Source organism: Procambarus clarkii, chromosome 66 (assembly GCF_040958095.1).
Source record: "Procambarus clarkii isolate CNS0578487 chromosome 66, FALCON_Pclarkii_2.0, whole genome shotgun sequence".
NCBI classification, from domain to species: domain Eukaryota; kingdom Metazoa; phylum Arthropoda; class Malacostraca; order Decapoda; family Cambaridae; genus Procambarus; species Procambarus clarkii.
The window spans coordinates 27,817,286-27,831,260 of record NC_091215.1 but is presented as its reverse complement, the minus strand read 5'-3'; the positions used below and the strand labels follow the sequence as shown (position 1 = coordinate 27,831,260).

The window sequence follows — 13,975 nt, the reverse complement described above, 5'->3', positions numbered from 1 at the left end:
TTATGTCTTATCACTCTAATTGTAATCCTCACTTTTACAATATACTGTATATTGCTTAACAAATTGTAAGTTAAATGCCACTCAAATTATGCCAAAAATGTAAGCTTGATTTAGATTGCTGTACACCCATTTAATCCAGCCATTATTGTAATGACTTGTATAAGTTGTTACAAATAAAGTTTCTGGTTCTCACAAGGACACCTTCAACATGATGATTATAGAAGAAACCAATTCGAGTTTGAAAACAAAAATTGCAGGAAAAACGAGTACAGTAACGTTAAGTATCTCGTATACCAAAGATTTTTTTGCTCGTCTTCAGGTTTTTCTTGAATAACTTGAAAAGCTGAAACTATCAAATTCATTATGCAGCTTCATTTTCCAAACTTCATAATAAAACTGTTGACATGAACAATCTTGAACATCTTCCATATGTTGCCAAAATGAAATATTATTGCAGCTTGGTAACAAAAATCCTGAAAAGCAATAATTAGTTTGAATAGTTGATGCATATAATGAATTGGGTGGATAAAGGTGCTCTTGCTCTTCTAATTTACATGTCCAGCAACTAAGGGTAACATTAGTACTACAGTTGGGCTCATTGTTAAGGAAACAAATGTGTACTTAAAAAATGTTTAAAAAAAATCAACAAGCTTGTTACAATACAAATAAATTACAACTTTTAAATTTAAAACATAACAAATGTAAACAAAAAGTGCCTAAAAAGTTAAAATGCTGATAAGAGTATTTTACTCATTATTTTATTATTATTTTTATATTTATTATTATTATTTTATTATTTATTTTAGTATTATTTTACTATGCAGCAAGTTTTCAATGAGATTATTTAAAAGTCATATTGAAAAACTTATGAACAAATATTTTATGTAGTGAAATGCCACTTTGCAGGTGACAGCGTAGTAGCTCTCCAGAGCTTATGGCACTGGCACAAAAGAACTGGGAAAATGAGCAGCCAGTACTCTGCTGGATTGCCCAAACCCTGACCAGACAAGGGCTGCATGCATGACATATACCAAACTAGGAAAAGGCAAAATATGGGTAAAACATCGCTACCCACGCAGCAAGGAACGGGACTGTCTAGATTGAACGAGTCAACTGACCACACTATCAGGTGCAATCTGATAGTGTGGTCAAACGACCAAGTGGTAGGATTACACAAACCTAATCTAGATTTCTGGTCAGGTCTAGGCAATCTTTACAAAAAAAAATTGTGCAAATATTTTGCCAGTGTTGATAAAAGACAAGAATAAAATAATGTTACATTTGACAACACAAAAAACATTCAGATAAAATTAAATATTAATGAAGAAATAACAACATTGCAAATCAAGCAAATAAAGAGTGCTTTGTGTCAAGGAAAATAATAACAGATTACAAACGTTGCATAAAGTACAACATACCAAACTAGTGCCCATCACCATTTTCTATGTTGGCCTTATTAACATTTGACAAAAACTATACTATGAATAGAAATAATGTAACATGCTTTATGTATATTCTTATGAATATAATTATATTATAATTATTATTAATTTATAGCAAAATGCCACTTTTATCCTAAACAAAACATTTATCTAAACATTATTAATAAATACTTCATCCGCCTTTCAACTACAAATTGAGTAGCTATACATAATGTAGCAAAAAGCACTAGAGGTGCCTCTATGCAAGAATATAACCCACCCTGTACCTCACTAAGCTCTTGCTTCCTGCACCCGTCCAGCCTTACTCCCACCTATCTAGATCCTTCGTGCTCAACACTCGCCTAACTGTGCTAGTGGAGGGTGAGCTTCAACTCTTTGGTCCCACCTCTCAACCTAAGTTTTAAGTCGGATATCTTAATGTGTTATAAGTATATAACACAGTTTGTTTATCATAAACTGGCCTGACACTGGATTATATATACTGCACTGAAATTTCAAGGACTTAGCATAGAAATGAAGCATAAAAATGTTGAAAAACAAAAATATGACTGACATACAACCTACGCAATGAATGTTACATGTCGACCTTAAAAGTGACTCAAAAGAGAATAGAATGTTCCCTGACTTTATGGAAGATAACTTGATAATTGAAGATTATCAATGATAAATTACTTGAAACAAGTGATAGTTTGATAGAAACAACTAGAAAAATGTGCAGTGTAGACCGATGAGATTAGTCAGAAACTGATTTATGATTAATCAATTTGAACAGTATACAAGCTGAAACTCTTGAAACGACGACGCCTTAAGGTCTCATTATAATAGAGTTTGTTTAGTATGTTATTCTCTTCATGATAAAATGCCTCATTTTGTACAATATATGGCAAATGGATTTTGTTTTCTTCTTATTTTTGCACAATAAGATTGTTTTTGAACTCGAATGTAACAATGAATTGTGGAAAAATATTTAGACTACTATACTTTTTACTGTTATGAAACGGTAAATAAAGCAGTTTGGTATATTATTCGGTAATTCTTATGCATATTTTTACAGCTGCAAAGAAAAGTCTGAAGTACTGTAGTGTCTATCCAATAGCATTGCTTATTTTTTTTTTCACATGACAATCACAATTATGAGAAATGTAGCGCTTGTATAAAAAAATTTCAGCAGCTAAGCTTTAAGTTGAACCAAGTTAGGCTACTATAACTAATCAATAATACGAGATTGTTAAATATTGTTACTTTATATTAATATTGTTAATATACTGTATGAGATTGTTAATATTGAAAAGCTCAGGTTTTCATTCATGATGAAACAGATCAACAATTTGTCCTTTATCTCTCAATACCATATAAATAAAAGATTTAAATAATCCCCATATATATATTAGTTAAATACAGTTTAACAATTCACTTAGATACAAAAACATTTTCTTAAGCTAACTGAAATCAGAACACAAAGAAAATTTGCTTTATGTAGTACGTAATTTAAATTTACTAAAATATCTCTTCTCTAGCTATAACTAACTTCTTGGTAGGGGTATTAAAAAAAAGTGAAATGGTTTCATAAATATATGGAATTTAGCCAATTCAGAGTACGGTATTCATGACTACTTGTTTCCACATCTTTAGTTAAAGCTTTTTCTGACCTGTCAAAATGCAGCACAAGTGTGAATGGGGGCTTCGGAGGGTCTGTGCAAAGTACCAAAAATCAATACAGATTGCAGCTGTTTATAATGAAGAAATAGCAGTTCCTGCATACAAGTTCTTGGTTGGAGCTGTTTATAATGAAGAAGTAACAGTTCCTGCATACAAGTTCTTGGTTGGAGCTGTTTATAATGAAGAAATAACAGTTCCTGCATACAAGCTCTTGGTTGGAGCTGTTTATAATGAAGAAATAACAGTTCCTGCATACAAGTTCTTGGTTGGAGCTGTTTATAATGAAGAAATAACAGTTCCTGCATACAAGTTCTTGGTTGGAGCTGTTTATAATGAAGAAATAACAGTTCCTGCATACAAGTTCTTGGTTGGAGCTGTTTATAATGAAGAAATAACAGTTCCTGCATACAAGCTCTTGGTTGGAGCTGTTTATAATGAAGAAATAACAGTTCCTGCATACAAGTTCTTGGTTGGAGCTGTTTATAATGAAGAAATAACAGTTCCTGCATACAAGTTCTTGGTTGGAGCTGTTTATAATGAAGAAATAACAGTTCCTGCATACAAGCTCTTGGTTGGAGCTGTTTATAATGAAGAAATAACAGTTCCTGCATACAAGTTCTTGGTTGGAGCTGTTTATAATGAAGAAATAACAGTTCCTGCATACAAGCTCTTGGTTGGAGCTCTTTATAATGAAGAAAGGCAGTTCCTGCATACAAGCTCTTGGTTGGAGAAGAATGAAAGGCACCTCAACTGAAGGACAAGTCAGTACGATGAAAGACGTCAAAACAACAAAGAGTCGAGAGCAAAGCCGACGAATATGCAAGGTACTGATAGTCCAGCTTAGATAATATTATGGAGGAATGTGTCTCAGAGTTTACAAACACACTGTCAGTAAACAGAGTGTGTCTATTTACACCCCAGAAGATATGCAACAAGAATTTGAATAAGGCAAGGATCTTGGTGCATCCAGTTCACAGATGATGGAGGTCTGTGGATTAGCTACCTCTGATATGGATATTTTTCCCTTAAATCTCTAATTTATTTTCAATAGCAGTGCTATTTTCCCCTCTTTCACTGTTTCATCTCTCTCTTGATCACTTGATAGCCCATATGATTAACTTTAGTTTTATTTCTGCAATTGCAATGATAAGCAATTACAGAAACAACAAAACAACAACATTCAAGCATTCAACAACAACAAAAAGTGTTGCTTTAACTTGTTCATGGTATTGTCATAATGGCTTGGTGCTTTCTCTTGATAATTCCCTTCCCTTGTTGATTGTACCATCTGCATTCAAGTATTGTACATGCTCATTTGCTGTTCATTACAACGATGGGGTGCAACTGTGTCAGGGTTCGGAGTGCAAAAGCCTGTTGTGTCATGTTCATCAGCTGGGAGAGGTGGTCACAAGTGTGTGGTGCTGTTCGATACCAAGTTTAGTGAGTGAATGTGTGCATACTAAGAGTGTGCAAGCATGTGCATGGATGTGGTGTGTGTGTACAGGTACATAGTGTACAAGTGAAAGCGTGCTTTCACTTGTACATTATGTTTCATGTTCAGTATTTGTTTGTGTGTATACTCACCTAGTTTTGCTTATGGGGGGGGGGGGTAGAGCTTTAGCTCATTGGTCCAAAGTATGTGTGTGTGTGTGAGCATACGTGTGTGTTAGCATGTGTGTAATTACCTAAGAGTAGTTACTGAATAAGAGCAAAAGCCCTTCAAATGTTTGCTAGTCTGCAATATGATACTGATTGTTCTGTCGATGTGTGTCGGTGGTGTTAAGGTTGGTATTACATCCACTCCCCAGGACCTTTTCCGTTTTGACTCTTGCAACTGTCTCCCTTGTAAACTGTACTGTACTATCTCTCCCAAAATCTTCAAATTAGAGGATTAAATGCCCGTGGTTATTTGTCCATCCATCCGTGCAGCCTGTCCAAGTCCTTCTGTAATATTATAAAGTTACCTTTGGTTCTCACCTTTTTTTTATCGGTTTAGAAAGTGATTGACATAATTAAGGAACAGTAGTACTGTAAGTACAGAGTAATGTAGAACCCCATTCACCACTCCTCTCCATCCTGACTCCTCCTCTCTCACTATAACCCTCTGTTTCTCATTTGTTAGGTACTCTCTAAAACAGTCCTGTATCTCCCCAGTTACCCAACCTGTCCTCTTGAAAATAACGTCACTTTTCGCTCGTATGTGTTCTATGGCTAAAAATAGACGTACATACTAGTACTGTAATTTGAAATGAAATCAGCTCACAAAAGTGATGTACTGTCCCGTTTTCTGTTTGAGTAGTCTGGCTTACTCGGTAAGGTTAGGAAAGGAAACTTTCAATTAATGTTTTTCATGACATTTTGAAACTTAAGGAGAATTTCCTGCCCTCCTAACCTATCAGAGGACCCTTAATTTACTGCTTTGGAAAAAAAAATTCAAAATTTATTTTAAATTTGTTTCATTTTCAAATTATGCCCAATTTCGGCCATACGGGCAAACTGCCAAATTCAAATGTAATTTGTAAGAGGACAGGTTGAGTTACCCCCGTCTGCTCTTCCAATTTATGCTCACCTAGCTGTGCCTACGAAAGATCTAGCTCTTGGATCCCTCTTCCTAGCTATTGAATACCTAGTGAGTTTATAACTCAAGAACATTCTAATACTTTAGAGTACATGTTAAAGCTGTGAATAAAAGTGGTTTACACAACCTCTGCTCCCAGTTCATTTCACTTGCTTTGTTTACAGTGCATACTACAATAGTACTGTACTTATGCTTCTTTGCCTCATGTGTTTCTAAATTCCACCACATACTATTTCCTCCCTCTATTCCCCACAGTACCTTCTATGCCGAGATCATTTTGTCCATTCCTTCCAACTTCTGTGTTGTTAAGAGTTTCATCTCTTATCCTGTTTCTATAGCTTAGTGCCTTTATTTCTAGCACCAATCTTATAACCAAGTTCTAGAATTTCTCCGGAACTCTTCTTATTGTACTATGTAAGGCAGGGATTCCATGCTGATGCTGCATATTCTAAGACTGGCCTGATATGTACCGAGTTGTATGTGTTCACGTGCTGTACATAAGCATACCAGTATGTTCCAAGTTAGGTTAAGTCTGTTTTCAGTGCATCCTGGGTACTTGTATACTGTATTGCAATTGCTTTCATTCCATACTGGGATTCACACATTTGTTTTAAAATCATCCTGGATTAGGGTGACAATCAGAGAGGTAACTATACATGTAATAAATATTCACTTTTACACTCAGTCCTCATCTCACACTTTTGTTGTACACAAACACTGCTCTGCAATACTAAATACTATATGTATATGTATTTTTTTAATTATTTATGACATCTACATATTTTACGTATTTCACATAAATTTCCATATTTTATGAACTTAAAAAATTCTTTACAGAGAACATTTAGTGCATACTGCATTTCCTTATCTCCTTCCTTGTATTTAGAAAACCTCTACACAGTGAGTTAAATTAAGGTACGAGTTATGGCATGGTTGAAAGCCCCTTGAGTCTTAGGAGATCTAAGAGTTTATGAGAATATATTTATAAATTAAAAAATATCAGAATGTACACCCTCCAAGAGAAAATATCTGTATGAACCACCGTGGTTTAGCCGTGGAGCAACAACGAATCAGGCACATAACTCTGGAAGCTTAAGCCATCAACACACCGCAGCAACACGACTTAGACCTTTGCTGTGTCGGCCCCAGCTCTCCTCTGTTGGATCTGCTTGAGGCGATGACTGCAGTAAACACGTAAAAAGATGGCTGTGAAGACCAAGACGATTCCTAGAATGCCCACCACAGTTACAGGATGAGAATAAATAATGCATGACAAGAGGATGGCCAGACCCTGTGAGGGAAGAAAATAAAACAAATGACAAAAATATATTTCGCTAAATCAATGCTGTACAATAACACACAAACTGTAATTGTTGTTTATTGCTTTTAAGTCTCTTACTTCAGGTAATCCAAACATATCTCTCTCTCTCTCTCTCTCACACACACACACACACACTACCACACAGAGTGGTAGACGGTTGGAACAAGTTAGGTGAGAAAGTGATGGAGGCCAAAACTGTCAGTAGTTTCAAAGCGTTATACGACAAAGAGTGCTGGGAAGATGGGACACCACAAGCATAGCTCTCATCCTATAACTACACTTCTTGAGATGATACACTTAGATACTGTAATTATACACAAACCAAAATACACCCATCCAAATACTATCCCTTACCTGACGAATAGTCATGATAATGATGAAAACGACCGGACCAAACACAGAGATGGTGTGGTAGATGAACAGCTGGCCAGTGGCAGAACAAATCTGTAGAAAAATATATAGTATTTAACTGGCAGTACAAATCAAATGAAAAATATACTTTTTAAACACAATAAGCAAGCTGTGAACCAAGACACAGTTTAATACTGCCAAAGACAATTTTCAAGGTATCACTTTCATATAAATCTCCGTTAAGATTTAAAAAATCCATTCAGCACTGCCCAGCAAGAGATATTCACAGACATTATAGATCCCTGCCCAAAGCTCAAAATTTATGCAATCATGGGTTGGAGAAGTATTCACTTTTTTTATGTGTAATGTCATCAGGTTACTGAACTACAGAGAAGTACTGTAATGTATACAGTAATAGATCTGCCACATTTATCAGTGACACGAGTACAACTGTACATGTACGTAAAGTATATAGAAAACTTACCGAGAGAATAAGACTGTCCCAGAAAAATGCGGGATACGTGAGCATGAAGTTGAGAGAGACACTGAAGCTACCCTGCTGCACCAAAGCAGCAGTGGTGAAAAGGCAAGAAAACAGATTAACACCACACATCATCTGTACGGAGGACATCTTGTGCTGGCTGAAGAGTTCTCCTTGCCAGTTGGAAGTGAAGGCGTCAAATGACATGTAACCAATAAGGATGATGACCCCAGATATAGTGGTGGTGCTGGAGGAGCCTGCATGGGAATCAAAGACCGTTAATCCATTAACAGAAATGCATGAAGTAATGCATGTTAAATCCCATAAATATTTATTCACTATAATTTTCTATAATTACAATTATTTTCAAAATAATCACAACAAAGGACCGGGACACACACAGGACCGGCACACACAGGACCGAGACACACACAGGACTGGGACACACACAGGACCGGGACACACACAGGACCGGGAGACACACAGGACCGGGAGACACACAGGACCAGGATACACACAGGACCGGGACACACAGGACCGGGACACACAGGACCAAGACACACACAGGACCGGGACACACACAGGACCGGGAGACACACAGGACCGGGAGACACACAGGACCAGGACACACACAGGACCGGGACACACACAGGACTGGGACACACACAGGACCGGGACACACGTAGGACCGGGACATATACACTAAATCATACGCACACACACAGCACGGGAAAAAGGGGCAAATTCACAAATATTTTACATACTTTAAGCGCAGTATATGACAGGGAAAGTTAAAATAAGTGATGCAGAAATAAATAAGGCGTTATCAATAACATCCATAACATAAACCACCAACAAGTAGAGAATATCAAGACATTCAACAATAACACACACACACAACTAAGTTACTTACTTCCTTTTGATTCTGTCGACCCCAAAAGGAACATGGTCATGCCAGCGGAAATAAGCACAGCCGTCACATACTCGAAATACTCGTACTTCTTTCCACTAACAATCTTGCCCATTATCATGGTTGGAATAATTTTTGATGCCTTAGCCAACACCTGAAAAAATATTAAGTTGCTCATCAAATTTAATATGTACTGATATTGCACTCAAGTCACAACTTGGCAATGGGGCAGGATGGACTGAAATGTTATTTTATTTCAGTTCATATATGTGGGTTAGGTTGTCAATTGCCAGACAATTAGTTATTGTCTGGCAAGGTAAAGGTCAAGTTATTGACCTTTTTTTCATTCAGATTTTTTATTTCTATTTTTTATTACAAAACATTTTAACAGTTAAGCCTGGATAGATCAAGTGCACATCCATAAAAATGCTGATGACAAACATTTGAATTACTGAAAGTATGTATGACATGTTGACACTTTCACATTGTGAACGTTCACCTAACTAGGCGAGTACGTTCATTAACCCAAGGGGGGGAGTGTATCTCAGCCACTCAAAGCCGGGCAAGTGCTGGCCAAACAGGTGATAAGCCATATACTAATACTATCACATTTGGTAGAATAAACATTGGAGATATATGGGAGTTTTATATATGAGAGGATTTACTTAGCATTTATTAGTGCACTTCATGTGAATTAGTAAGATGGCTTGCCATGCCAGGTTGAGTTCCATGAGACCCTAGATGGTACAAATGTCACAACAGTGGTAAAGTTTCCCAACCCTAACACTCAGGAGGGGAACATACACATACACACACACAATGGTTTTCTAATATTTGTATTTATATTTTTGTAATTCTGTTTATATAATATATAATTAGCATATAATGAAATACTGAATTAGAATTCATCTCTCTTTATTAAAATGAAATATTTCATGAAATATTTATTAGCAATCATGTATTGAATCGATAAAACTCCAACTTGTCATAATATTAAGGTGTACGATATTATCCCCACCTATAACGGAATCAATAGAAACTGATTAATTGGAGAAGATCCAAGCTCGAGCCATTTCCATTAAGTTTCCAGCTGCTTTTTTGACAAAGATCTTCATCTAAATGATTATATATTGATTGAATTAGATATAATAGGCCCAAGGAGAAAATCAGAGTTTATGTTTCACAAAGCTAATTAGCAAAAACTGCCGTGAAAGATGTTTGCATGCCTCATTTCTTTGTCGGTCTAAAAATGGGTTATCAAACACTTATTTTCTTAATATTTTAGACAAGTCTGCCATATTCACAGAATATAATAGGTGTTAGTAAAGATCTGGGTAAATACCAGTTTGAAAATTGGGTTGTTGATTTATAGAACAAATTGCTAGGTAACATAATAGACATGAGATCAGTGGATTATTTTAAGCATATCTTAGACATATGAATGAGTATGGGTGGATATAAATATGAGCTGCATAATGTCCTTAAGTTTAATGGTTTTGTGTGTGTTACCACCTCAAGTGACGTCTTGTAAGGAAAGGAGGAATGCCAAATGTGTAAGGTTTATGATATCTCATGTCTAGTCACTCCATTAACATTATTGTGTAGGCCCATTTTCTCATGTTGATGTAGTTTAGAGGCTTTCAGACTGCAAAAATACATGTTTATCCTCTTAATCATAAATCATCCAATACTTAAAATAACAACAATTTTGGTAGTACAGTATTCAATATTTTTGGTGCTTTTATAATGTATACTTTTTAATGAACACATTTTTGTATACTTCCATATTTATATACATGTGTGTTTAATACAAAATGTTTTGCTGATATACAGTAATATTGGGTTGGCAAACTTAAGAACTGATATACAGTAATATTGGGTTGGCAAACTTAAGAACTGATATACAGTAATATTGGGTTGGCAAACTTAAGAACAGATGATGGCACATTTGCCAATCTCAAGCAAATTACTTGAACATGCTGTTCAGATGCTCTGAAATATAGCAGCCTAATAAATGGGTCTGTTGTAGCCTAGGTCATGGGCAACATAATGGACCATTCTGATTTGTCCAAAATTGTGATCTCTAAAGAGCCAAATACATTTGGCTAGTAAACCATACTGCATTTCCCCCTTTGTAGTTAATATATTTGATTATGGGTTAGACAAATAAGAAAATGGATGGGTTTAAACAAATTCAATTTACAAACCTGTGTGGGAAAGGTAACGTACTTGAGTGCCTCATACTGACACCAAGAGCTCATAATATTGGAAAATGAGCAGTATGAATATTTGTAGATAGGTGCTGTGTGCCGTGGTTGTCTGGTAAAGCCAAGATAAGCCGCTGCTAACATAAACGCCAGAATGCGATTGACAAACACCAAAAACTGAGAGTCCTTGAAGTGACCAATACTGCCTCTGAAGTTCTGGTACTCCTGAGGACACAATGTTACAAATCTCATGAAATGACACTAACATGTTCAAAATGCCATATTACCATACATTTAGTCCTTAATATATTGTTAATTACACAGTACACAAGTTCACCATTAGATTTGTATAACCTTCAAATGTAATTATGTACCTCATATGGCTCCAATTTTATTTAATTACTTAAAAAGGTTACTTAATGGTTCAACTATTAAGTTTGTGTGCAGGTGATCATTTTCTATGGGGGGCTGCATTCTTGAAAAACCTGTGTAAATGCTCACCTGCATTAATTAAACTTAAAGAGGAGAACATAGGAGGAACTGAACTCCTGGCATCCAATCCCATTCCAGTATCTGTGCGAGATGGAACTTCTAAGACTCTTAACAAAAAAGAGCGAGAAGGGTAGTCGGAAGATTAACAGCTGGAGAATATATCAATACAATGTTTAATACATTATGAGTAACAGTGTCCAGACAATGGTACAGGAATTGGACACCAAAAGCAGATCAATTGAAAATAGCTGCAGCCACGTGGGATAGCCGCATATTTATTACCAAACAAAATGTGAACCATCTGTACATAATATACAACTATTTTGGCAAAAACTCTACTCACAACATGCTTATTTTTTCAAAATATATACTTCACTTAAAACTAAAAAAAAAAAATATTTTATCTGTGGAATTGTACTGCATAAGCAGAAAAAAAACAAATACTGTGCATTATTTATCAAAATGAACTATGACTGTCATAAAAGAATGTAGGATGATATTCAAACCTAGTTCCAGGCCAGCAATTCTTATATACTGAACAGTAGTTCAAGATATTAAATAAAAATTGAACTACCAGAACTACAATCTAGCATGGGAAAGGAAGAGCCTCTGATTACATAATTACTTTTATTGGAAATTAGCAGGCCTTTTAATAGAAATAATTTATACTTGACTATGTTACCAATACAGCACATTACAGCTACTCAAAATATAATGTAGGATGGCATCAACACAATGTTTACAAAACATAATAATAATACTAAATACAGTATAATAATACTGTATAGGGGGTACCCAGCATTGCACGGGTCTATTTGTCTCTCTCTCTCTCTCTCTTCCCTCTCTACCTATCTCTACCTGTCTCTACCCCAAGCAATCTGTCTGTCTGTCTATCCAAGTTACCTCCAGCTTGGGACAGCCATATTCTCACCCAGGTCTCCCTCCCCCCCTTCCCCCTCTATCCCTTCCATCCCTTTTCTCTCTTCCCCCTCCCTTTCTATCCCACTCTTCATCCTCTCTCCCTCTATCTCCACCCCCCCTAACCACATATTTCTCCCCCACTCTTTCCCTACATCATCACCCCCATCACCTCTGCCCTATTTTATATAATAATAATAATAATATTTATTTACAAGAAGGTACGATGGGTATGTGGGATTACATAAGATTGTTATTTTTACATTCTTACAAAGTCACTAACACACACAGCATTTCGGGCATTTCTAACCTCTTCCCTCTCTCCACCTGTCTCGCCACTTCTTTTCTCTCTCTCCCTTTTCCCCCCGTCTCACCACTCTCTCTTTTCTTCTCTCTATTGAATTCACAATCTTTTTTAGTGAAGAAATCTAGAGACCTGGCCTGCCATCTTTCACTAATTACTTGGGGGTGAGGGGGTCACTGAAGTGCCCAACTCTATAGTATGGATTTTTTAAATCTCTCATTTATTATTTTTATAATAAATTATATATATATACTGCATATTGATTATATTACATTATATACATGATACAGTAATATTTTTTATAAGGCTGCTAATCCCACACAGTGTTTCGGGAAATGTATTTTTGTAAACGAATGGCTAAGCTTGCGGCATATACAGGTAAGAATGCATCTAGAAAACAAAGAAAAATGTATGACTAATAAACCAACTGTACTATCAAAACCTGGACAAAATATGACACCAAAAATTTGACAATCCACACACATTATTACCAAAACTAACACTTTACCTTTGTCATGATTTTCTCCTGCAAAACACCCCAAGTAAGATATGATGCCTGAAGGCCTATAAAGCAGAAGCACAGCTGCAAACACTTGGTAGCTGCACTTCTCTCACCTACAGCACTCTTAGATGAAGGTACATCTGTTGTCATTAATTTATCATAACTCTGCCCATACACACATGATGTAATGAGCCTAGAAACAACTCCAGAACCTGAAAGACAAATGTTTCTATAACTCATGTACAGCATGGTACTGTATTCACATTTTATAATATTATATACAATTCAGTATAACACTATACAATTTTTCCTCTTAAGAGGACTTGAAAACCAACTGGCTGTCTCCAGACAACTGATTGAAATAGCATGCTGTAAAAAATGTTTGTGGGAGGGTAATCACATTTATTTAAAACTTGATAAGGAGCAGAAAATATTACAATTACTATATAAAAACTGCATTTTGTAGCACAATGCAAACAAAAATAAAAATAAAACTGTGCTTACACTTAGTTCAATGCATCAAGACACCTTAATCAAGCAGACATCATAATTCATTACATCAAAATTTATTCTACTAACCAATACCTTACTTTTAATCAAGAGTGCTGTTCATGAAATCCATTCTATCAATATCAAGGTTGCAATATATTCGGCACTGCCTATGGAAAATCCTTAGCATATACTAGGAAAGCAAAATATGAAAGAACAGAGGACAGAAAATTACATTTTAAACCTTTATATAAAGTAGGTTTTTCATTATTTTTTATTTATAATGATGTACAAACAAACCATTATGTATCAGTTTATTTA

General features: G+C 35.7%; 1 protein-coding gene across 4 annotated transcripts in view; it reads right to left on the bottom strand.

Annotated features, from left to right (window-relative positions):
• Window positions 1-616: 616 nt before the first annotated feature.
• The window catches only part of sll (adenosine 3'-phospho 5'-phosphosulfate transporter 1), a 37,085-nt gene continuing 23,726 nt past the window's right edge, over window positions 617-13,975 (bottom strand). For all 4 annotated transcript variants that reach the window (XM_069309969.1, XM_045760261.2, XM_045760260.2 and 1 more), the window contains exons 3-8: window positions 13,172-13,377; window positions 10,950-11,174; window positions 8,746-8,896; window positions 7,836-8,089; window positions 7,355-7,444; window positions 617-6,970 (exon numbers count right to left, since the gene is read on the bottom strand). In XM_069309969.1, coding sequence (XP_069166070.1) covers window positions 6,803-6,970; window positions 7,355-7,444; window positions 7,836-8,089; window positions 8,746-8,896; window positions 10,950-11,174; window positions 13,172-13,377 — 1,094 coding nt within the window. In that variant the 3' untranslated portion in view covers window positions 617-6,802. The remainder of the gene's footprint in view (window positions 6,971-7,354; window positions 7,445-7,835; window positions 8,090-8,745; window positions 8,897-10,949; window positions 11,175-13,171; window positions 13,378-13,975) is intronic.